This window comes from Ambystoma mexicanum, chromosome 1p, assembly GCF_040938575.1.
Source record: "Ambystoma mexicanum isolate Mex_15411 chromosome 1p, UKY_AmexF1_1, whole genome shotgun sequence".
NCBI lineage: Eukaryota > Metazoa > Chordata > Amphibia > Caudata > Ambystomatidae > Ambystoma > Ambystoma mexicanum.
In genome coordinates this window covers 322,842,813-322,868,711 of record NC_090921.1, presented here as the reverse complement: position 1 = coordinate 322,868,711, position 25,899 = coordinate 322,842,813, and the positions used below count along the sequence as shown (strand labels likewise).

At 44.8% G+C, this 25,899-nt stretch overlaps 1 protein-coding gene across 1 annotated transcript in view; it reads left to right on the top strand.

Annotated features, from left to right (window-relative positions):
* Positions 1–11,961: 11,961 nt before the first annotated feature.
* Positions 11,962–25,899, top strand: part of CDC34 (cell division cycle 34, ubiqiutin conjugating enzyme) — a 211,409-nt gene continuing 197,471 nt past the window's right edge. Inside the window, exon 1 of the mRNA XM_069647949.1 lies at positions 11,962–13,116. Within this exon, the coding sequence (XP_069504050.1) occupies positions 12,937–13,116 (180 nt within the window). The 5' untranslated portion in view covers positions 11,962–12,936. The remainder of the gene's footprint in view (positions 13,117–25,899) is intronic.

Genomic DNA, 25,899 nt, shown 5'->3' with positions numbered 1-25,899 from the left:
TTAGTCAATTCTGATGTTGTAGCTTGTAGTTTAATTCTTTTTCTGTTTTCTTTCATTTTGTTATTCTAATTTCTGCCTTGGTAGCTTATTCTAATTTTTTTACTAATTTTTGGAAGTACACACCTTACTCGCTGCATTTGGGAAATAGGACATAGAGTTCCCTATCTGAAGGATTAAGAAGTTCATCTACTCATTACCCAAGGAGTGGAAAGCTGTTCGTCAGAACTACTTTAAACTACAGAGACATGATCTCCATCTTTCCCAGGGTTTTTTACGCCGTTCAAGGCTTTTTCCCTGGAGGTTTTGGGAGCTTACTCCTTGGGGTTCCCCTTGGTTCTGTACCCTAACAGGTCAAGGTGGCCTCCGAAGGAGCTCGTCCCTATTTACACACAAAAAAGCAAAAGAAACCTAAGGAGACTAAGAAGGATCGAAGGAAGAGGCTATCAGAAGAGGCTAAGTGTACATCAGACGAATCAGGTGAGTAGGGGGATCGGAAGAGTACCTCTAAGCGTGACACATTCCCTGATGTATTCTCAGAAAAACCGGGAAGAGTAAAAGGACATATCATTATATTCGAACACCTAAAGGCAAAGTAGTTCACCTAAAACCTTATCGTCTACCCAAGGCGCATAACAGGTAGTGATCGAGGAAGTCAACAAAATTTTGAAAGCTAATATCATCAAACCTTCCTCAAGTCCATGGTCCCCTCTTATCGTGTTGGTCACCAAACCCAACTGGTCGTGGAGATTCTGCATCGACTTCCATCAAGTTAATGCCATATCGGACTTCGATGCCTATCCCATGCCACGCATTGATGACTTAATCGATAAACTAGGAACAGCCACCTATCGCTCTACCCTAGATTTAACAAAGGGGTACTGGCAAGTCCCTGTGTATGGGCCAGATAAGGAACAAACTGCGTTTTCAACACCCTTAGGGTTATTCCAGTTTAAAGTTCTTCCTTTCGGCCTACAGGGTGCACCAGCTACCTTCCAACGTCTTATGGATAACCTCCGACAACCCTATTGAGACTTTTGGGGAGCTTACATTAACAATATCGTCATTTATAGTAAGACCTGGAAAGACCATCTCTTCCATGTTTATACCATCATGAAAGTCCTTAGGAATGCTGGTCTAACTGTGAATTCAGCTAAATGCAGATTAGCCCAGTCCACCATGAAATATCTTGGCTTCTTTGTCGGGAACAGAACTGTACAGCCTCAACATGAAAAAGTAAAAGCTGTCTTGGATATTCCAACTCCCAAGACCAAAAGAGACCTTAGAGCTTTCCTTGGATTAATAGGGTATTACCGTAGGTTTACCCCCAACTATTTGGATAAAATGGCACGGTTGACAAATAAACTTAAAAATGCTAAGCCCCAGAAACTTCAGTGGAGCGAGGACGAAGAGGTATGCTATAATATCCTAAAGCAAACACAATGCCAAAACTCAATCCTAAAAGATAGTCGACTTCTCGAAGGAGTTTGTGTTACAGACGGATGCCTCCCTTACAGGGTTAGGAGCCGTCCTGTCCCAAATTTGTGATGGACTAGAGCACCCCATACTATACACCAGTTTCAATTTATTCCCACGTGAGAAAAGCTTCTCTGTGGTGGAACTAGAGGCCCTAGCCATCAAATGGGCCATTATCCATCTTAGGTACTATCTATTAGGAAGAAAGTTCACTCTGGTTACCAACCACTCACTCTTAGTCTGGATTAGCCAATGCAAAAAGTCCCACCCTCGGGTCTCGTGATGGTTTCAAGACCTACAACCATATTTTTTCACGGTGGAGCACCGGAAACGAAAAGACCAGGGAAACGTAGATTTTCTTTCTCAGTTCCCCTGTGAACAAAAGGTGGCTACATTGCATGGAGGAAGGGTATGTGAGAAACCTGAAGGTGTCTCCCTAGCTAGTCACCGGGGATCAGTCATCCATGTTGCCAGGAGACGGCCATTGCTATTGGACCCAGTTCCTGAGGGTGGACCAGGGAGGGAGGATCACCTGGCTAGGGGGTCCTCAGGGAGTGGAAGTGGGACACTGAATGGTGAGATGCGGTATCCCCCTTCCTTTGACACCTTTTCCCCCTCCTCTCGCGTAGGACATTCTAAACCACTGCGCTCACCGCCCCCTTTTCCAACACAAACACTCTGGCACAACACAAAGGACAACGGACTAACACCAGCACCGTTTACCTGACAAGTCCCAATACAAGTGTCAGGCAAAGTCAGGCAATTTACCAGAATCGCACACACCTGATGGCCCTTTTCCTTCCCCACAGGGATAAAAGGTGGAGCAAGAGAGCACAGTACGAGCACTGCAGTCAGCACGACAAGATGGATAATCGAGAAAGGTGGCCGTTTGAGAGGGTGGCGAGGAGAAAAGAGACCTTGCCCTTTTCGTCCCAGACTGGCGGAGCCTTCGTGTTAGAGAGCCTAAACCCATGAACAATAGTACAAGTGTCTTGTAGCAGATGTCAACGGTACACAATAAACAATTGAGAAGGGTCAGTGCCCAGAAGAGGGAGACCCAGGGGTGAACCCATCACCCAGCGAACATTGAAGCCAAACTTTTCATTTGTTAAAGGAACTTTTGTTTTGTTATTTGAACACGTCAGGTCGTCGAAGGCAAGAGACTTTAAAGTGAAACGAGACTTGGCCATCGACTGCCCTGATAGGTGAAAGCTGGAGAGTGTGTCCTGAGAGCTACCATTGGAACTGTCGTCTCGTGCTGGAGAAGTGCGAGACTGTACTGTACTCCAAGCTCCCATTTTACCCCATTTCCAAAATGTTGGGAAAGGAGACCCAGGCTAATGCATCCTTGATATAATATTAAAGAACACTTCTTTCTTTTCGTGAGAACTATCCCACACGCTTTTTGAATTGGTTGTAAGGTTTGGCAATAGGTTTCTTAGTATAGGCCCTTTTTATTTGACACAACGCCACTAGGACTGCTTTATTTTTCATTTGATGGTCGATGCTTACTCCCATTTTAGATTTAGGTTTAGACTAGGCATTTTTCCAACCTGCACACAGCATTCATTGTTGAATACACATCCTTAAACCGTGATCACTTGTGTCTGTCTTACTTGTTGTCACCATGAGTTCCTCACACAGACTAGAAGACATCATGAGATCAGCAGATTGGTCGATTGAATCAACCTTTAAGACCTTCTATTTTGAACCATTGGAAAGTATGGCATCGTTGAACAAGCATAATCCGTGCCTCAGATCTTGATTTAGAATTCAGATTTTCAACACATTTGTTCCAGAAAGTCATAATTCTATTAAAGTCACAGAGGCGAAGGATTATCCCACCCTTACAATCGTATGATCAATAATGAAATGTTGAACATGTTATGTATCTGTTATAAATGAATAAAAGTAGAATTATTGGTGTTGTTACGATTGTCCCATCCTCTGTTGACTTCCATTCACTGAATATATTTTGTCATACTAGGTACGGTGGTGGTTCCAAGCCGTCTGGGAATTGAGGAGAGGGTCTGATCATGCAACGGAATTGTGGTTACCGGTGGGTGCAATTTTGACCAAGCAAAAAAAGGGGAAGTGATGGAGGATGTTCACTGTGTTTATGGACATGGACAGTGTGGATTAGCAATGGTGGTCACGTGGTCCGTTCAGAAACCAATAATATTTGGACTATCAAAGACTCTATCTTAACTGGAAGTTGTAGTTTGATCTTTGTTAATGTTCATATTATTGGTTTTAATTCTATGTCAAGACCGGAGGCTCGGATTATGCTTTCTCCAAACTTTACTGTTCAGCAGCAAAGAAAACACAAACATGAAATAAGAATACAAAAACTATAAAAACTACAATAACCATGAAGTTTTTGAGTTTTGTAGTCCATGTCCATTGGTCCTCAAACTGATTATGTGATTCCAACAACCAATCAAAAAACCAAGTCCTCATATAAAACCTCTTGTCCTCTTTCTATTACTCCTCTTTCTTTGCTGCTCGGCAGCGAGTTAAGTCCCTTTTCACATTATTATTCCTGAATGTGTGTGACTTGGTGAATGACAGTTTGATACCTTACTTAACACGCGCGCATGTTTTTTCTCTCTTTAGGCGGAGCAAATCCGCTACAGTCAGGTGGCTCTCGGGAGTTGCGGCCACGACGGGGCTGGTGCACCGGCGGCCGCAGCTCCTCGGATCCATCAGAGAGGGCACTATTACAATGGAAGAGAGAGCGCGACGGGACCGCATAGTTCCGGCGCTCTCTTCTTCTTCTTATATTCGTTTTTTCCATCCCGAGTTCAATCGTTTCCCGACGCGAGTGTGTATGCTCCTCTGATATGATATGATATGATATGATATGGTATTTGTAACGCGCCTATACACAAGTGTTTCAAGGCGCGACGAGGCAGGGAGGGAGGGAAACAAGGGGAAGACAGACAAACGATCCTACTAGGCCAGGTGTCATTCAGATCGCGCAAGTGCAGAGGTAAGGGGAAAAGGAGAAAGTGCAGGGGGAGGAGGTGGGGGGAAAGTGCAGTACAAGGTAAGTAGCGTAAAAAAAAAAATAAAAAAAAAAAATAGATATTCTATTGACTATTTGAGATTAAAACAGCACGCATCGTCCGTTCGCCGAACGTAGCGTCCTGTTCAAGAGGACTACAGCGCCCCTGCAGGCCATCAACAGATACTGCACCTTATACGGGCACAGTCCCAGGTAAAACCTGAGATTTGATATTATTATTATATCTGCTTACATAATCAGAACCAGGGAAGATATTTCAAATACTCTACAAATTTCGCTCTCTGTACTGAGAGAGTTTGGAGGCCCTTGGTATATATATATATATATATTCTTATCATTCAAATTCTCACACTCCCCAGGGCCTGAGAATCATGAGTTCCTCCAGTGATGAAGGGAAGGCTAGTGTTAGCCAAAAGAGGAGCCACTCAGACATGACTAATGCCTTTCAGAAAGCCCTGGGGGCTTCATTGGGACATAATCCTCAGCAAATAGCGCTGATGGAGGACTGGCTCCGATTCTCTCAGGGCCTGGAGGAGGTCAAGGGCCTTAAGGCACGGATGAAATCCAAAGTGGGCAGTAAATCAGCCCATAGGGCGGAAGAAGCCCACACCCCCCCGGGCTCCCCACCGAAGAATAAAGGTGGTAAAAAGAAGAGAAAGGGTAAGACGGTGCCTAGCAGGGGACGAGAGTCATCTTCCTATACCTCAGATGAGGGTGAGAATGATTGGGAAGAGGAATATCCTGAAGAAGAGGAAGTGTTACCGATATCCTCATCAGGAGAGGAAAGCCATGAGGCATCAAAGAAAAGAAAGAAGGAGGAGGCTGCGGAGAATGGTGCGGATGATGAGGATTTTGATCCGGAAGCACTGATCCATCCCAGATCGTCAGAATAGGAACCACCCACAAGAATTATGGCATATTTAAAGAAAAGCCTGAGGGCACCGCTAGCCAAAGAGGCTAGAAGCAAGAGGAGGGCGGAATGCCCCAGACCACTCCTCCCTGAAGGTGCGGCAGATACACCTGTTATAGATGAAAAAATGATAAGGTTTATGAGCAAGTTTACAAAAGATGTGAGGAAGGGTCTTGATAGATCCTGGCGATCATGCCAGGATAAGATGCTTGATATGATGGGACCCCTCACAAAGATTCTCCAGATGGGAGAAGAAGCAAAAGTAAAAGGGGAACCGATAGACCCGACAATTCTTATCGGATGGGCCCAAGGGGCGATATGCATGTTGGGGAATGCTAATCATGCTATAACCACGGAAAGGAGGAGATCTTTGTTAGTAAAGATCGACCCTAAATTAAGTGAATTAGCCTCCTCAGAATCTGCCACATCGGCGAAAGTTGTTTGGGGACTCCTTTATCAAGGAGCTCACCAAATTTGTAAATTCTTACACAGCCTTGGATAAGGCTCAGGCCTCTCTTAAGAGAGTTTTCAGGAGACAGATTTTTGGACGGGCCAGCAGAGGCAGGGGTCGCTCGGCTGGCCGATTCCAATTCAATCGATCCTTTCAAGACAGAACAAACTGGCGTGAACAGGAAGAGCGCAGGGAAACGTCTTTCTTCCCATCGAGGAGTAGGGGAAGAGGCAGAGTCTGGCGAGGGGAACGTCAACAGAATAACCCAGGTGCGAATATCACTCCCACATTCAATTACCCCAGAGGTAGGGGGAAAACTGCTCAATTTTTACAAAATTGGTTGAACATATCGGGGGATCCCTGAGTACTTCAGACCGTTCAAGGTTTTTGTATAGATTTTATAGAAACACCTTATAAAAGTGAACCACCAAAGTGTTTAGAGATGAGCAAGGAAGACAGGGCCTTACTGGAAAGAGAATTACGGGGTTTGGTAAACAAAAGAGCTATACGACCCGCTACAGGTCAGGTAGGAGTTTACATAAGCAATATGTTCATAGTGAAAGGAAGACACAAGACAAGACCGATCATAAATCTGAGAGGCCTAAACAGTTACGTAGTGTACAGACATTTCAAGATGAAAGGGATACATTGGTTGAGAGATACCCTTATCCAGGGAGATTGGTTAGCCAGAATAGATTTGAAAGATGCATACCTAACTATTCCCATAGCAGAAGAACACTGCAGGTTTCTGAGGTTCATCTGGGGGAGTACGATATGGGAATTTCGGTGTCTGCCGTTCGGCCTGGCATCGGCACCTTGGTGTTTCACACAAATGATGAAATCTGTAGTATCTCATCTCAGAGCTCAAGGGATAAGGCTGATAATTTATCTAGACGACATATGTCTGATGTGTCAAGAGAAGGAAACGTTAATAGAACAGATTCAGATAGCTATAGAGCTGTTAGAGACTCTGGGGTTTCTGATAAATTGGGAGAAGTCCAGTGTAACACCTGTCCAGTCAATAGAATTTCTGGGTTTCATAGTGGATTCGATACAGGGAACTCTCAGTTTACCCATTCACAAGGTGAATGACATCAAGAAGCAGCTGAGACATACTCTAGCGAAGGGAGAACTGTCATTGAGGGACATCGCGAGATTGGTGGGCCATCTAGCGGAATCAATTCAAGTGATATTTCCAGGGCCTCTGCATTACAGGGCACTCCAGAGGCTGAAGATCTCTCACCTCAGGAGGGGCGATTCATACGAATCAAAGGTGAATATTTCGCAGGAGGTGAGAGAGGAGTTGGAATGGTGGCTCATTCATATGGATGCATGGAACGGGAGAGCCATATTTGGTTCATCCCCGCACCTTATTATCGAATCCGACGCCAGCAGATGGGGCTGGGGAGCACGTTGTGGGAACCTGTCGACAGGCGGCAGGTGGTCGGACCAGGAGACAAGGCTCCACATCAACTGCCTGGAATTGTTGGCGGGGTCCTTTGCAGTGAGATGCTGGACCCAGGAGAAAGCGCAATGTTGCGTCCTGTTAAAGATGGACAATGTCTCCGCAATCAGATACATCAACAAACTGGGGGGGGCAAGATCCCGGTTATTGGCAGAACTAGCAAAAGATTTCTGGGAGCTCTGTCTGGAGAGGAGAATCTCAGTGACGGCAGAATATCTGCCGGGGCAGATGAACAAAGTGGCCGATTGGAACTCGAGAATCCTCAGAGACGCCAGCGATTGGAAGATGGACGAGGTAGTGTTCCAGAAAATTATGACACAATGGGGTCCTTGCCAGATCGATCTATTCGCATCGAGACTAAACAAACAGCTTCCTCGGTTCTTCAGCTGGAGACCGGATCCGGAAGCGGAGGCAACCAATGCCTTCCTACAATCTTGGGATCACCAAACAAATTACGCGTTTCCTCCTTTCTCCATGATAGCGAGGACGCTAGCGCAGGTGAGACGCCAAAAAGCATCCATAATTTTGATTACTCCGGACTGGAAGGGGCAGGCGTGGTTTCCCAGTCTACTGGAATTGACACATCACAACCCAGTAGTTCTACCCAACACAGAATTTATTATTCGAGATCCCAGAGATCACAGTCATCCTCTAGTGAGGTCAGGGGGACTCAGACTAATAGCGTGGGCGATTTCAGGAGAGCTTGGTCTAGGCCAGGACTATCGAATGAGGCTGAGAACATCATTAACGAATCCTGGGCCCCAGGGACTCACAAGGCTTATAGATCAGCATGGGATAGATGGAATAGCTGGTGTGTGGAAAGGAATATTCATCCCGATAGAGCAGATGTAGTCCACGTGGTTTTTTTGCTCAGATGGCAGCGCAGGGGAAGGCTTACAGGACTATCAACACAGCCAGGTCTGCGATATCTGCTGGGCTCCCTAGAGTAGAGGGCATAGCGATTGATGAACATCCTTTGATCTGTAGATTGTTAAAGGGAGTAAGGATGTTAAAACCCCTAGTGTTAAGTATAATCAGTTGTGGGATGTAGATAAAGTCTTGGCCGGATAATCACGAGTTGTCACGGAAAGCGATTTCAGGCAAATTATCTATGCTCTTATGTCTTTTAGCATTCAAAAGATCCTCTGATGGTAGGGCTCTGGAGGTTAACAGGAAGAGTCTAGGTCCGAACGGAGTGACCTTTCTTATAACAAAGAGGACCAAAACAGGTTTGAGATCTATTTCCTATGAGTCTTTCCCAACTCAACCAAAATTATGTCCAGTCAGATGCTTAGCGGCATATGAAGAGATGACGAGGGAGGCTAGGCCCCCGGGAGAGTCACAACTGTTGATAGCAATTTGTAGACCTTATAAAGCGATTACACCGGCCACTATAGCTAGATGGCTTAGATGGGTGATGGTACAAGCGGGCATAGATGTTGAGAAATATGGCGCCCACTCCTCTAGAGGAGCGATGGCTACTAAAGCATATAATATAGGAGCCAGAGTAGAGGATATTATGAGGGCTGCAGATTGGTCGAATGAATCGACTTTTAAAACTTTTTATTTTAACCCCATGGAAAGTGCGACATCGGTAGTGGTAAGTAAGCTTTGAACAAGCATAATCCGAACCTCCGGTCTTGACATAGAATTCAGATTTTCAACACATTCGTTACTGAAAGTCATAATTCTATTAAAGACACGGAGGCGAAGGATTATCCCACCCTATCAATCGTATGAATGTAGAAAGTGATATATCATGTTTTATGTGTTATGCATACTGCTCATGAGAAAATATTTGTAATGGTTTATTGAAGATATCATTTTGTTGTACCTATGTATACGATTGTCCCACGCGGTTTTTTCTTCGGTCTATAGTCAACTTTCTAATTTTATGTTTCTATAGGAGGGGCGACGGACAACAAGCAATCCGGGATCTGAGTTAGGATGCAGAGGGAATTTCAAAGAAGTACTGAACACAACCTCGCAGGATCAAAGAAAGAGGAGGAATAGAAAGAGGACAAGAGGTTTTATATGAGGACTTGGTTTTTTGATTGGTTGTTGGAATCACATGGTCAGTTTGAGGACCAATGGACATGGACTACAAAACTCAAAAACTTCATGGTTATTGTAGTTTTTATAGTTTTTGTATTCTTATTTCATGTTTGTGTTGTCTTTGCTGCTGAACAGTAAATTTTTGAGAAAGCATAATCCTTCGCATCCGTGTCTTTATTGGAATTATGACTTTCAGTAACGAATGTGTTGAAAATCTGAATTTCTGCTCGAGTAGTGAAATTGAAAGAGAAGGATTATCTTTCACCTGTGTGTCTTTAAAATTATGACTTTCTGGAATTAATGTGTTGAAAATCTGAATTGTGGCCGTCACCCTGTAAATACTGATGAGTTGACAGGTATGCATACATGCCAAAATAATCCAATTAATTCGGGAGCTGCTAGTCCAGTCCTGTTTTCAAATTTGCATTTTGGGACTGGCAGTCCTAGATTTCACCATTCCCCCTACCTGCACTGGACACCCAATGTCTGCACTTACCCTTGCACTTGCCACCTGTTGTCCGTACTTTGCCTACTGTTATTTATTCTATTATCCCATGTACTGCACTCACCCTCTCCCACTGCACGTTGCACCTCCCCTTCCCATGCACTTGCGCGATCTGAATGACACCTGGCCTAGTATGATCTTTTTCTGTTTTCCCTCTGTTCGCCCTCCCTTGCCTCGTCGCGTTACAAATGCCATATCATATCATATAAATCCAGGGCTGCAAATTCCAGACTGGAAAGTTAAAATCAGGATTAGACTAGCATCTCCCAAATGAATGGATAATGTTGGCATGAATGGGTATGCACTTGACACAAGAAGGGGGTCTAGATGTCTGCCCCTGGTTTCCACATCTCTTAGCCCAGGTGCAAGGGATTATACATACCTCTGAACTCACATACTTTTGGCACACATGCCAACATCCTTGCGTACCTGGGAGTGAGATTTTACCACAGAAATTGCAAGATCAGAATTTTGCCATAGGATTGCATTGGGGATTTAATTAGTTTAGGTGGAAGAAAGTAAAAAATTGCAATATTTTGAATTGAAAAATCGGGAGTCTCCCTCCTAAGTGGAAGGGTTGGCATGTATGTTTTGGCGGGTGTCGCCTGCCCTGTAAGCCACACTCTGACCCGCATGTCTCCCAACCCGTTCGTATAAGTCAATTGGCTTTCACCTGTAATAGATACAAACATTTTGCAGTGCCTGGGGGGAGGAGATGTTGGCACCAAAAGGAGGGGAGTTAAATGTTCTCATTGATTTGCATTGGGATTAGAATTATTTTAAGAGGGAGAAAGTAAAAAATAGCTGCTTTTTTCATGCATGACAACCCTCCCCATTTTGGCAGGAGACTCACGATTTTTTCTTCAAAAACTTTGCAATTTTGTACTTTCTCCCTCCTAAAATATTTCTAACCCCAATTCAATCCAATGGGAACATTAGATTCTCCTGATTTCTGTTACAAAATCTCCCTCCCAGCTGTGGTAAAGTGTTGGCATGTATGACGTTTTGAAAGAAAAATCAGTAGTCTCCCAGCTAAATCAGAAGGTTTGGCCTGTATATCACCTGCCATGAACGAAATGGGGTGTTTTCACCCACCGTGGGGCCACAAAACATTGAGAGCTATGAAATTTGCAGGGGGTCACCAATGTTGCCCCACAACGCCATAGCACAGCTCCCAACTCACACGCTTTTGGCGGGTGTCACCCTCCTTGTAAACAGCGGACTCATCCGCCAAACCTCATGCACGCCCATTCATTTCAATGGGCCTCTCACCCGCCAAAAGTAAAATCGGGTGTTTTCTCCCGCTTTTGCGACATAAATGGTTGAGAGCTATGGCTATTGCTCTCATCTCACCCGCTTTTGGTGGGTGTCACCCACCTTGCAAGCTGCTGAATCATCCGCCAAGTGTCTCATACGCCCATTCACTTCTATGGGCTACACCCGCCAAAAAGAAAATCGGGTGTTTTCACCCGCCAAGGTGACACAAAAGGTTTGGAGCTATGCAAAGCCCAGCAGCGAGATTGCAGGCAATATGCTCACTCACATGCTTTTTGCGGGTGTCACACGCCAGTGCAAGTTTTTACTCACCTGCCAAGCCCCTCATCTAAACATTAGCTTCAATTGACTCTCACCTGCCCAAAACGAAATTTTGTGTTTTCACCCACCGTTTGAACTCGAAAGGTTGAGAGCTATGGCTCCAGGACCCACCAGAGGACAAAACATTTTTACTGTAGATTGTGTGTGTAGGTTGGTATTATAACTCCTGGAGGGAGGGGTGGAACACTATTTGTTTATCACGGTTCCTGCCATATAAAGGTGCCATAAAAGTAAATACTGGGACGAGGAAGAGGGACGTGGAGGTAATGACAAGTTGCTTTAGTTTTTTCTTCTGTTTTTACGACCTTGGAGGGCGGGCTCTGTGGGCGCTTGTAAAGGCCATCTTGGATTGGGGTGTTGTGCCCAACCCTTCTGACTGGAAAATGTTGGGCTGTTGTATCAAAAATGTCGTGTCGTCAACAGTAAACATGAGCACTATTTTGTATATTAAGGTGATCTGACTTAGTATTGCCAGTGAGGAGATGGTATGCTTTATCCGCGATACAAACACCAAGAAGTACCATGAGGCATATCTGTTTCCGAGCTTCAGTGGAGCCTCCAATACGCTACAATCGGGAGTGCAGGCGCAGACCGATGTAACATGTCCGCTAAGCAGAGTCAGAGGGAGTTTTCTTTGTAGCCCTTTCTTTGTGTCTACAAGAAGGCCGGAAGCAGCAGGAAGAGAGGAGCCCAGGGAAGCGGAGGAGAAAGCAGCAGAACAACGAGCTGGAACCTTAAGGGCCGTCATTTCGAGCTGTAGCCGTTCTGTTGTGCCTGGTCTCTAAACACCAACCATCCAAAAACAGCGTTCGCTGTCAAGTTTCCTTCCAGAGCGAAAGCACCCTAAAGAAGAGCCGTCGTGTCCCCGACCCTCTACTATTCAGTTCTCCAGACCACAAAACCACTCCACCAGGCTCAAGCTTATCAATGCCCAAGGATTCTTCTGCCTGAGCACAGCATAGAAGTCTGAATAACCAGGTCCCAAATACCCCCTAGACCCCCCCCAAATATTCCTAAGGATTTTATCACCAAAACACAGCTGCGCTTACATTACCCCCACTCTAAGAAGCCACCCCGAAAGATATTGCTTCCGTAACCCCTGCCCCTCAGCAAACCTCTTCCAGCGCCCTAACCCCAACGCGCACAATTTCGTCAACCTATTACCACACCTCCACCCAGCGTTTTGCTTCTGTTACCCATCTCGCAGGCTCCAAGAGTAAGCGTAGCATCAACGCTAGTAAACTCCAACCACCAGAGTTCCAACACCATCGCTGCTCACCTTTCCTACCGGCACTTAAGCCCCATTTAAAAAAGGATCCCACCTCCCCCCGTTTTGTGACCGGCCCCCTTCGTTGGCTACTTACTTCTGAAATCCCTCGTCACGCTTCTTCCCTTCTCCCTTTAGTCCGTTGATCCACTGTCCATCTAATTGTCCCACTTCTTGCTACCCACCATGGCTCGGGCGGGCCCTGTACGGGGCTCATCCAAGGCATTGCTCCTGGAGCTCAAGTCTTTGCAGGAAGAACCGGTGGAAGGCTTCAGAGTTTCCCTGGTGGAGGAGGCAGATCTGTACAGCTGGGAGGTGGCTATCTTCGGGCCCCCCAACACAGCATACCAGGGAGGATACTTCAAGGTATTGGCTTGGCGGCAAAGCCTACTGAAAGGCAGAGGCTCAATTAAAGAGAAACTTTGCGGGGAGGGATGGGGTAAGAGCTACCTTCAGAGACTTTGTTTTAGCTGGACGGAAGTGTTTGTTTTCTTGTTAGGTGCTTATACAATAAGAGAATACTGGTTCAAGCGCCCACAGGGCAGGGAGGGGGCAAGGGTGGGGAAACAAACCATTAAAGACACAATGTAAGAGCAAAGTGGGGAAAAGTTAGAAGGGATGAACCTACTATGCCTTGTGAGTATTCAGAATGTGCAAGTGCATCAAGGAAGAGGGGGCGAGCGGGAAGGGGTATATGCTGGGGAGACCGAGCTCATGGGTGAGCGTAGGTGGTCGTTGAATTTCCTCAGCAGGCTCCCTCCTATGGAATAGCCCCCCCCTCTGTGCCTTGAAAAGAGGAGTCTTAAGGCGCTTCCGGAATTTGAGAAGATCTGTTCAAGGCACCGAGGAAATTGAGAAAAAGTAAAAATTCCTTTGAGAAGGAATAGCTGAAAGTGGGGCGTGTGAGGGAGGAAGGAGAGAGAGGAGTCGAAGATCCAATGTTTCTGGCTACAGTTGCAGGGGCGGTCTCGGTTTTACAGGTGTTGAGGCAGACATTTATTTGGGTGGCGCACCAGGACTGGATGGCAGATGGGCAGTCAGGGATGATAGTGGGTGCAAGGGGGTCAACAGGGAGTTTGAGAAAGAGCTGTCTCTCATCTGCATAACACTGGAAGTTGCATGAGGAAGAGGCAATGAGGCGTGCAAGGAGCGCAAGGTAAATGTTAAAGACCCAGGGTGAGAGTATAGAACCCTGGGGGACACCACAGGTGGTGAGGGAAGTAGGAGAGAAGGTGCCCAGGATGACTTGGAAAGAGGTGATTAGTGAGGAAATAGGTCAGCGAGTACACAGGTGGTGAGGGAAGGAGGAGAGAAGGTGCCCAGGATGACTTGGGAAGAGGTGATTAGTGAGGAAATAGGTCAGCCAGTATATTGCCCGTTCCGAGATGCCGAGGGTATTGTGGAGCCTTTGTATGAGGATGGAATGCTTGACTGTGTCTAAGGCAGAGGAGAGATCGAGAAGGAGGATGACAGCTGGCGAGTTGAGTCCAGAGATGTGAGCAGTTCTTCGCGGGTGTTCAGAAGAGCAGTTTCCGTGCCTCTGGATGTCAGGAATCCAGATTGATGGTCGTGGAGACCACAAAGCTTGATGTGAGTTGGGGCAAGGCCAGCTTCTCAAGCAGCTTCCCCAGGAAAGGGGTGATGGAAATAGGGCGGTAGTTGGCAGGGCAAGTAGGGTCTGAGGATGTTTAACAAGAGTGGGTGTACAAGGGAGTGTTTAAGAGGGGCGTGGGGCACCATTCCAGTTGTCTCAAATTAATATTTTTGGAACTAGTTTCAAATTGACAATGAATGGTGCAATTTAATGCCTATTGGACCAGGGACATTGCCCAAAAAACAGCATAGCATGAGTTTAAATACAAAATTCACATTTTGATGGTAACTGTCGGCATAATGTTGATGTGGTGCATGGTTGGATTTGTTAACTGGTAGTTCATGATACATGTCCAGCTGTGCTGTGCCCAAGGCAGAATTGCAGGCGTTAGTGGGCAGTCTGACGGGAGGTCTGGGGAAACAGGCTTGATTCTGTGGTCTCCTGAGTTTGTATCGTGGCTTAGTCTCATTTTAGATAGTATCCCCTAGACTAACAGAATGGAACGTGCACCACCAAAAACAAATGTCCCTAACCACCACACTAACCAACCACAGATACTCTCAACACTCCATAAACGCCACCTTGGCGGACGCCACCACACAATTTACGTTAGTAACTTGGAGGCAAATTAACTATTTCTTTAGACAAGTAACACAATAGCTTAAATTTACACGAGTCCTTTTCAGATAATTGGCATTCGTCAAAATGGCAAAAAAGGCTGGTGGAAATGTATTTCTTCCTGTTAAATAAAGTGATAGGGAACTGAGGAAGGGTCACTGTAACAATGCAGTTGTAGGTGGTGGACCCGATGTCACTAATGGATGAGCACAAGGAGACACCATCTTCTCCTTAAAAGAATGAATTGTGAACACTTGTAAGGATTTTTTTTTTCTCTCGAATAGTGTGACCTTCTAAGGACCCCACTATCTGCAAGATTACACACTTTGTTTAAGCAGTGTACTCGTGATTTTAAACCAGTCTTTGCAAATTAGGCACTTGGCCTCATACCTTGAGCTACAATTGGTACATATATTTTAGTTTTGGAGTTGAAGGACTACTGTAAAACTGTTTTACAGGTTTTACTTGAAAAGTACACAAATCCCATAGTAAAGAAACCTGACCATATTTACATATTTTCAAAAACATATTGAGCCAAAAGAATATCATTGCACCATTATTTTCCGAATGTCGGGGAGGAAGGGTAGCTCAGGGGCAACGCGTTAGTCTGGAAAGCAAGACAACGTGGTGCAACACAGGTTCGCATCAAGATCCTGCGCTTGGAATCCACTCGCTGGTTTTTAAGCGCGTTTTAAATTAACAATAAAAAAAGCTACAAGCCCTAGATTACAAAATGAGAGCCTGAAAAATCTCATGCTTGTAGCACCATCAAAAATATGCAGACACAACCTTTTTTCCTCTGTTCCAAAAAACCCTGCATGCTATTTTAGTCATGTGCAAAACAAAGCTGTAAATGCTGCCATTGTCGCATTTGTGTTTTCACTTTGTAGTGCAAATTGAATAAATGATTGCCGTTTATGCACATCAGGCATTGTTTTCAAAGAATTCCTCCTGAATACCTGCCAGTTTGTAGCTGGTTTAAAAAGCCTTCGGATTCCATAAGAATGCTAAGCATTTGCGTTAGCATGACAATTTCAGGCTGGCCTGAATGTTTGTGCTTTTGTATGAAGGAGAGGATGGGGTTGGCGGAAAGACAGTTGCGTTCCTTGCTTCGTCTCTGCCACAAAAATGGATGTAAATATGGTGCAAGTTTAAAAACATGGGTAAAATCTTTACATATGCGTTTTATCCTGCGCCTTAATGTACATGATCCCTGCTCTAGAAAACAATGCAATAGATCAAGACAAAAAGAAAATAACTCCTGTTTGGGGGGTCTACGTGGCCTAGAGCAGGTGGGGGATAGTGGAGTGTTGGAATGATCCTCGGGAGGTGTTATCTTCACCCTTCACCCCAATTTAAAAACGTACATTTAAGGCTTTAAATGTAAGTGAAAATAATGGCGTGTTGAGTTTAGCCGGGGTGATATGGCTGATAAATCTTAATTCGCTCATTTGATTAAAAAAAAAAAGTAAAAACCTTTTTTAACTTCATTAAAAATGTCTTTACTTTTACGCTTTACAATGCTTTCAATGTCAATTGTATTTTTACCTTCATTGGTAATGCTTCGATTTTAGGCTAGATTCTCTGGATAGAATACTACAATGCCACCTAGAGGTAAATTGGCGAGGAGCAGTTTAAATGCCCTCAGGCATGGGAAACAATGGTTTGCTTCTCCTTTTGTGGTGTGCGTTGCTATTTGCGCTCTGTGCGTGTGTTCATAGGTCGGTTCTCCTTCTATTCAGTTAGGCCCTACGTTTGCTTTATTTTTATAGTGGGTTTGCTTCTCAAGATGCTCCTTATTGGGTAGCGAGCTCCAAACAAATAAACACACATATTTGCATTTCCCAGTCCTGTGTGTATGCAGGTGCCTTATTTGTCTCATTTGGTTTGTATTTTAATTCCGACATTAACATGTTCGTTCATCTTTAAATGTAACTTTTTTCTCTGTACTCTGGACTCCTTTGAATTCTGCCGGTGGTGGGGAGCATGTGTATCCATACCTCCCACCCTCATTGGAATTGGAGTATGCGTTTCTTCAGACAAATAATTTGCTGAAAGCAATTGGCAAGGCATAAAGAACCACTCGTCCCCTCAATTCCACACATGTGCAGTTTCTTACGTGCCAAGCATCACTCATTGCTTGTATATTTTGAGGCCTAACCCTGGCAAAACATGCCCATTTATGCCATAAGGACAGTCAGTGGGTTAATGGGGTGTATCCCTTCGGTTTGTCTTCATCAGTTTGCCTAGTTCTTCCACTGCTTGATTTTCCATACCCTCTTACCCCGGTTCTTATCCATTACCGGTTCCTCTTCTTATTCTACTTGTTCTATTTTTACATTGGGTTCACTTCTTAGCTGCCTCCCTTGTTCATTTGAAAACTGTGTATGGGTGGACCTCTGATCTCCTTACCCAAAATAGGCCCATCTCTTAAGAAGTGAGTGAAAGTTTTTCCATAAAGCAAGTTTATTGTATACAAACGGCTGGGAGGACTAGATGACTCATTGGAGACAGATCTAACCCGATTCTCCTCAAACCACACCAAGGTTACACTTGTATACATTGTTGTAACGTTTAACACACTCCTACCTATTTCCTATTAGGAGACTAAGCACATGGAGTTTCAGACCTCGCTCACTTCCTGCCTACCCCAGGCACTCCGGAGCCAGAGGCGAGTTCCACTCCTGAAGCCCGCCAAAGGCGATTGAACAAAGAGACCAAACCTGGATAGGCACGCAAAGAAAAATTCTAGAAGGACCTTTCTACAAACACATGGCAAAAAACAAAGACCGGGGACCATTTTAACAAAGGTGGCTGGACGCCATTTTGAAAAAGATGGCTCCCGCAGTTAACATTACCGGGGCCGCGAACGGTCGCGGTAAATGCACGTCTTGGTAGTTCAAAACAAAACCACACCACCAGCCAGTCAATTGAGGAAAGGGTAACATAAAAAATGTTACATTAGCATATAGACACAGGGGATAATAAGTAACCACAGTAACCCCTCCTCTTTTATAGGGTGTGCTGGGTCTAGCAAGTACAATGCTAAGAAAAGTCCAATTTCAATTTACTGCGATGGGAAACAGTATTTTATCCCAGAGAAGGTATTTAAACCGTGGGAAATCTAAAAGACTTCCCTGTGCCACTGCGCTGGAAGGTGCTTTGTGACACAATTGTAAAAGATGATGCCTATGGAGTTGGTTAGACTCCATAACCAAAAAGAAACCATGTATAAAATCACATTAAAATACATGAGCGAGTGGGGGGAACAGGGTCCGACACTTTCCAGGTTAAAAAAAATCAAGTCCTCAAAATCCAGCAAAGTTGCTGGGGGTCTCTAAGGTGGAGGAATTAGCAAGCAGGGATAAGAGGGAGGACACCTGGGGGACTCCTGCACTGTGGTGGGAAGGCCAGCAGCAGAAATGGTCAAACTTCAATTCAGCGGCACTTTGTTGTTTCAGCTCCTTGCGTCTATAGCAACACCGCAGTTCTTGGATACCACTTCAGTTTCCTCGCATCTGGGGTCCAGCGCTCTATTTAGGTGGCTCAGGCTTGGTCAGTCCTGCTAGGGAAGTCCAGAGGATCTTCTGGGCGCTCGGGTCAGACTTGAAAGCAATCCACTCGATTTGATGTTCCTCTCCCTGGCACTTCAGTTCCTGCAGCAGTGGACGTAAAGCCAGGTCCAAGAGGATGTCCAAACGAGTTCACTTTGGAGTTGAATGGCAAAAAATAGGAGGAGGCATCGCAATAGCATTCAAAGGACAACTGAAAATAAAAACAGACGAACTGCTCAACATCCTCAACTGCGAAACCATGGTAATACACCTAACAGCAAGCCCAAAAACCAACGTCACATTCGTCTTGGTGTACAGACCACCGACATATGATGCAGCCTTCGTCGACGACTTCATAGAAGCCATCACCAACATAGCCATCAACCATGAACACCTAGGGGACTTCAACATCTTGTTTGAAGACAGTCTTCGCCAACTCCCAAAACTCACTGATGGAGCAACTCACCACCATGAAACTCCAACTAGTCAGAGGGGCAACACACTTGGTAGGACACACAATCGACGCAATTTTCGCCAAGGAAAAACTTGTCACCACAGCACCGCCGATACAAATACTGTGGCACGACATCTCGTCATCCCATTTGTGATCTCTCTGCCTACTGAAGTCTGCACCCAACCTCCTAAACTCACAACCTATTCGAACAAGTGAAGTTAACCAAACCCTCAACCACAGAACTAGAGCTAGCTGACCTAGACGGGAAAAGTAGAGCTAACGCCCAACTGGATTGCAGACGCAATCAACAAGATCGCCCCAAAAAACCATTCACCCCATCAAAAAAGAGCCATGGCAAAAGGGTTCACCCCACTATTAAGCACAATGAAAAAGGAAAACAAAAAGATGGAATTGGAATGGAGGAAAGAATACAATCCCGACAAAAAAAACACTGTTCCAGAGACAAATTCGTGCATAAAAGAAAAATTCAAAAGGCGAAGACATGGCATTATGATGACGGAATCACCAATGCCATCAACACACAAAAAGAAATGTTTAACATCATTAAAGAAATGAGAAGCCCATCAGGCTGCGACAACACCCCAACTCCCTCAGAGAAACTATGCAACGACCTGGGAGAAAAATTCAAGAAAAAAATCAATAACATCCGACAAACCATACAAGACCTACCAACTGAACACAACCAAGCGACCTATCACAGAACTCCAGCACAAACTCAAAAACTTTCCTGAAGTATCAGCAGAGGCATTTGCAATGCTGATAACGCAGCAAGAAAGCAGGATCGCCCATGGACCCCTGTGCCCCGGACATCTACAAATCTATCCTAACACAAGGATCGCCAGCAGAATACTACAGAAACCTTCTGAACCGATCACTAGCAACAGGAACTGTACCAAGGACTTTCAAATCAGCATATATCAAACCACTCATGAAAAACACAAGTGGCGACGTAGAAAACCTCCAACTACAGACCGATATCAAACATCCCCTACCCGGCAAAACACCTGGAAACATAGGCATACAAACTAACCCAAGAATACGTAGGAAAACACCACCTGCTAGACCAAGCTCAAGTTGGCTTCAGACCCGCTAGAGGAACGGAAACCGCGCTATTATCCATCTGGGACGATCTAAAAACGAACGCAGACTCAAACACAACCTCGGCCCTCATTCTACTCGACCTCTCTGCATCCTTCGACACAGTTATTCACGACACCCTAACCAAAAGACTAGAAGACATGGGCATAACAGACACAGCACTGCTCTGGACTAAGTCATTCCTAGCAGACAGAACAGAAACCGTATGGATGAAACCCTTCAAATCCACTCGAAGAGTTGACTGTGGTGTGCCACAAGGATCCTCACTATCACCACTGTACTTCATCTACCAGGCTGCGGTTATTCGAATCTTCAAAAAATACATTAGGTGCTACAACTATGCAGATGATACTCAAATCTACAAAATCAAAGGCACCCAAGCAGAACATTCAACACTAATCGAGTGTCTAAAAGAAGTCTTCAGCTGGATGACTGCCAACAACCTGAAAATCAACCCAGGGAAGACCGAAATCATAATCATATCCAAAGACCATTAGAACGAAACAGCCATCCCGTGGCCAACGGAAATGGGAACCACACCACCACCACCATCTAAGGTAGTAAAAAATCAGGGAGTCCTGATGGACAACACCCTAATCTTAGAGCCACAAGTAACTGCAACAGTCAAATGCTTTTTCCTCCTCCACACGACAAGAAGAATCCTACCTTTCCTCTCATTAGGGCAAAAAACGCTCACTATCGTTGCCCTCATGTCAAATATCGACTATGCAAACAGCCTCTACCTCGGAATACCTCCTGAAGAAACAACGGATCCAAAATGCAGCAGCCAGGCTACTCCTCAAACTACCGACAAGAGAACGCATCACTCCTGCCCTAAAAACACTGCACTGGACCCAGTAAAACATTGCATCACCTTCAAAAAAATATGCATAACACACAGAGCAATCAGTGGACAAGGAGCACAATTCCTACAAAAGAAAATAACAATCTACAAGCCAACAAGACTCCTCAGGTCAAGTAACGAAATCCGCCTGGAACCAAAACCATACCTCGAGAAAAAACTTGGAGGCACCTCCTTCTACCGCTTAGCCGCAAAAACATGGAACAACATCGCGAAAGAATTAAGAAACACCAAAAATCACCTAAAATTTAGGAAATTACTAAAAACCTGGCTCTTCAAAACCACAGACTCCAACTGAAAACCGAAACAGAAAGGAAAGGGATGACTAAACAGAAGTGGACACAGACAACTCCCAGAACCGACTGTGGACAACCTGCTATTAGGAGAACCACGGCACCTGGACAAAGGACGCCGGGCAGAGTGGAACACTGGCGACACCCATGAAGACAGTCAACAACTCACTGCAATCCCACCCAACACCCGCACTCGCCCCTCAGTCGCCACCAGGCACCACTGTTGTGGAATTATTCAGGATATTGGCATTCACCACACTACCTTAGCTGGGGGACACTTGGCCAATGCACTAGCCATATAAGTGAGGAGTGAAAACAGGTAGGGTTGTGTGGGACGGTGGGGGGGAGGAGGGAGAAAAAAAAGGGATCTCGAAGAGCGTTCAAACTCAGTTCAGGACAAGGACGCAGGGGTGCTTCTGATCCCCACCTTGGGAGATCACAGAACCCCGAACGCCTCAAAGTTAGGATAAAGATGCCAACTAACCAATTGCGCTAACAATTTTCCCCCTCTGCGTTCACCTCTCATACTCCAAACCAAACACAACCACAAACCTACAACACAGCAAACCGCACAAACTTCACTACGTTGCAACAACAAAACAAAAACAGACACGCACAGCAGTACACGATGACTACCGGCCGAAAACACCACAGGCCCAGCCAACGGACCCACCGGGCTGAGGCTGCCAACAACACATCACTGCTCTCTTGCACTTTTACAGCTTGCTCCCACTAACCACCTCCCCCCCCCCCCTCTTTCAGAGCCGCCAGGGGACCACTCCGGTGGTGGTAGTGCGCGGTACAAATGTCCTTTTAACATTAACATATTCGACCTTGGTGGCGCATATTGGGATGTTAAACTTCTTTTTCATTTACTGCAAACGCACTTTGTTTGCAGTAAATGGCAAATACAAGTTTCAATGTGCTTGCTTGACAGCATTGCACCAAATATGAAGTGTGTTAAACGGCGATATGAGCTATTTTACAAAAAGCACTGGTAAATATTGTCACCAGTCACCTTGGGGTAAGTGCATTTATCTTAGGTAGAGTATGTATACTAAGGCATTCGTCCTGCAGGTCTAGTGGGATTTTTAAGAATATGCAAGGCCTGCCACTCCTTCAACCATGATCAATCAACTTCCCAGGCTGCACAGTTTATCTCACCACCTCAGATTTGTGTGGACTACACAAACCGCAGCTATGAAGGACCCACGGTATACAACCTTCCCATGTATTCACCATATACCCACTGTGTCTGTGCCCGTGTGTTAAAGCCTACCACGTCCCCCCACAGTAGCTTACCATCCGTAAATCTCTTGTCTCACGTGCGCGTGTAAACTCCTCCTTTTTAGGCACTACATTATGTTCACACTGTACCGGCATACTTGTCATTATGTTGCTACGTGTCTGCAAATCTAAAATGTATCCACTATACAGAAGATAACACGAATGGTAACAATCATCCTATTTTCATTAACTATACTAGATACATCTAAGATTGCAACATCGCGTCTACCCCAGTCACCAATATGGCACGCACAACGCAAATCCATCTTTCCCATTGAAACTACGATCGACCAGTACAGCTGTCAACTTTTCCGTTTTTTTTTGTTTGTTTGTGTTTTCATTCAGCGTCTGTGATCATTATAAAACCTAGTATATTCAACTGAAACACCTCAATCATGCCAGCAACACTTTGTCCACTGAAGTTGCTGTATTCTGGTAGTCTTTGAGCCTGGTCGAAGTGGTGGTTTGCCAGGGGAAAGTCTGCAATTTGACATTCTGCATCATGGTACAGAGGGGTTTGCATCATATATATGCAAATGCCCAGAACACGTGCATTGGCACTTCATGCAGATTCTGTTTTTGCTGCACTGTCAAATGGCATGCAAGATCCAGAGTGGCCCAATAATTTTCCTTCCGGTAACTTTTATTATGTGAGACTTTAGCTTCATGGGCCCAGCATTACTTGCTATCTTTTCCGACCATCACCCTATCTTCTGTTTCCATAAACCAAAGTACTGAGCCCATTGACCAACTGACCTTCCCTACCGAACTCCTATGGATTAACAATCGTTATACCACAAGAGCCGAGGGAATACAGCCATGTGACGAATTCCTGAACATGGAGTAATGAAGATTGCCTGTAAGTAATTGAACCATTAGTTCCTTGTCATATCCTTATACAAGGATTTACCGGTAGTGTGGATGGGGAGAATTGCACGCCAGGATACTGTTTAGTGGGTGAGTGGTGGATTGGGGAAAATTATTGCAACCCATAGAATCAGGACACAGTGTATTGTACGATCGTTGACCAACGATCGTTGACCAACGAGGATCTATTCATGTTGTACATCACATGATCTTAATTCAGTGATTTAAAAATGGAACAAAAAGATGGGTAAAGGGCAAGTGTACTGGTAGGGAGTTTTATCTAAGTAGAAAAGGGCCAACGTTTAGCTATATTTATCATTGTAGAAATGCCAGCCTGGGGGTGGTAGTGTAAGTTGGCTGCTGGGTCAGGGGAGAGAGTTTGGTAAGGCTTTGTTCTGAAACCAAATGTATTTTTGTAACTAGTACGATATGTATTTGTTAGGTTTTTAGGTATTTTATTCGAAATGTTGAGGACTGTTGTAGTAAGAAAACGGCCTTTAGTCTCCTGTGGTTTCAGGGTTGTAAGTGTGGGTATTTATCTCCCACCCTCACGAGTGGATTTAGAGCATTTGTATGGGTTTTATAGGCTATTGGGTAAAGATCAGTACTTTGGACCCACTGTGACGATGCCACCTGGAGTGATAAAAGATAGTTTTGAACTTAATCTTGGATTCAGTGGTTAGCCAAATTGGAGATTGTAGTCCCAATGGCAATCAAGCCCGAGTGGAGTCTTGCTGTTCTACTTTGGGATGACTTGAGTTGTCACTTAGGCCCCTCTGTATGCTATTGAAAATGTCCAGGTTGCCGAGAGACTCGCTTCTGTCTAGGGCAATTTATGGGTCCTCTCAAGGTGATTTCCCTCAGTATGTGTAGTTTAAATATGTTTCACACATGATAGTGTATTTATGGGATGGAAGCGAAATGGATCGAGGATAGCTTTTAGAGATGTGGGGGCATACGTTCCGGGCATTGAAAGGGAAAGATTGAGGTAATGGGGCTTTCAAAGAGAACCCTTTCTGTTTTGCTTTCATTAAGGAAAAAGTTATCACCCATCTAATCATGAGTGGTTTTGTACTCGGTTGGTGGTGCAATCTGTTGTATTCTTAAGAAAGGATGTTCCGAGTACGGATGCTTACTTGCTTGACCACCATGTTGGCCTTAAAAAAGGGAAGAGTTAATGATTAACTGGTCACGCAGGTATGAAAACATTTTGAATATCTTACAAATGCTGAGCACCAATTAGCAAGGCCATGAGTTTGGTAGAGGGGCTGAACAGCAGCATAGCATAGCAAACTGAACGTTTTGACCTCTGTAGTAGTGGTAGTAGTATTTGTGCCAGCACTACAGCCGAAAGAACGTCTAATGTTCGTAGCATTAACATCAAGGTTACTGCTGCAAATGGCATTATTATTACCTGGTCAATCTTCTTAACCTACTTGCTTTACATTCGATTCCCTTCTCTTAGCTGCTTCCCTTTTTCATTTGAAGCCTACGTTGTCCTTTTTTTATTTGTACTGTAGGTGCACTTGTGCATTCTTTTGGCCAATTTTTATAAGTGGGTGCTGTTGTGCTGAGTGCCTACCCTAATCACGTTTTTTTCATTCGCTGTCTGTGAGCATTTTAAAACCTGAAAGTAAACCCCTCATTCATGCCAGCAACACTTTGTTGTCGTCTGAAGTTGCTGTAGTCTTTGAGCCTGGTAGAAGTGGCGCTTTCCCCGGGAAAAGTCTGCATTGACATTCTGTGCATCATATACACGAGGAGGCCTACAACAAGTGTATTGGCACTTCGTGCGATAAAGCATGGAGATTCAGACTAGAGACTGATTGTTTTGGCAGATAACAAATGGCAAGCAAGATCCAGAGTACTAGTGCTATTGCACGATTAGTAAGTACGTTTACCTATTGGTTCAAAATAAGTTTCACTTTTCCCACTTGTTGCTATAATGGATCCGCTGACTGCACTTCATCTCCTCCTCCTTGTAGCGATGGAAAGCTGATCTCCAACTGGAGGGCAATAATGTTGTAAATAAGATGGTTGGTAACGTTTTTAACTATAAATGGGCCGAAGGCAAAGGAACAACATCCTTGTAAGTTTACTAATAGCAGCAGCAATAGCATGACTAGAAATAGTATTGTTAGCATTCACATTACTGCCAGAAATAGTCAAAGTGAAAATACTACTGGTTGTACTAGTATGTAAATCTTTCAAGTTGCAAGCTACTAGCCAGCCATTAGATCACTTGCCACCTCGATTTTATACAAACGCACAGCACACAACTTCTTTCTCCCCAAGAGTCTATTATCAGTCACCATTGGCCGAGTGGGAATTTTGAGCCCTGCTAGTACTGATAGCAGCCCTTCCACTAGTGGGTTTACTTCTACATCCACTAGCAGCAGTATGCTATTACTACCATGATGGGTAATCGTGCTGCTGGTTTTAGTAGTATGTCCTCTTTATGATCATGGCAAGGCATACATTATTTTTCAAAAATTGTTTAG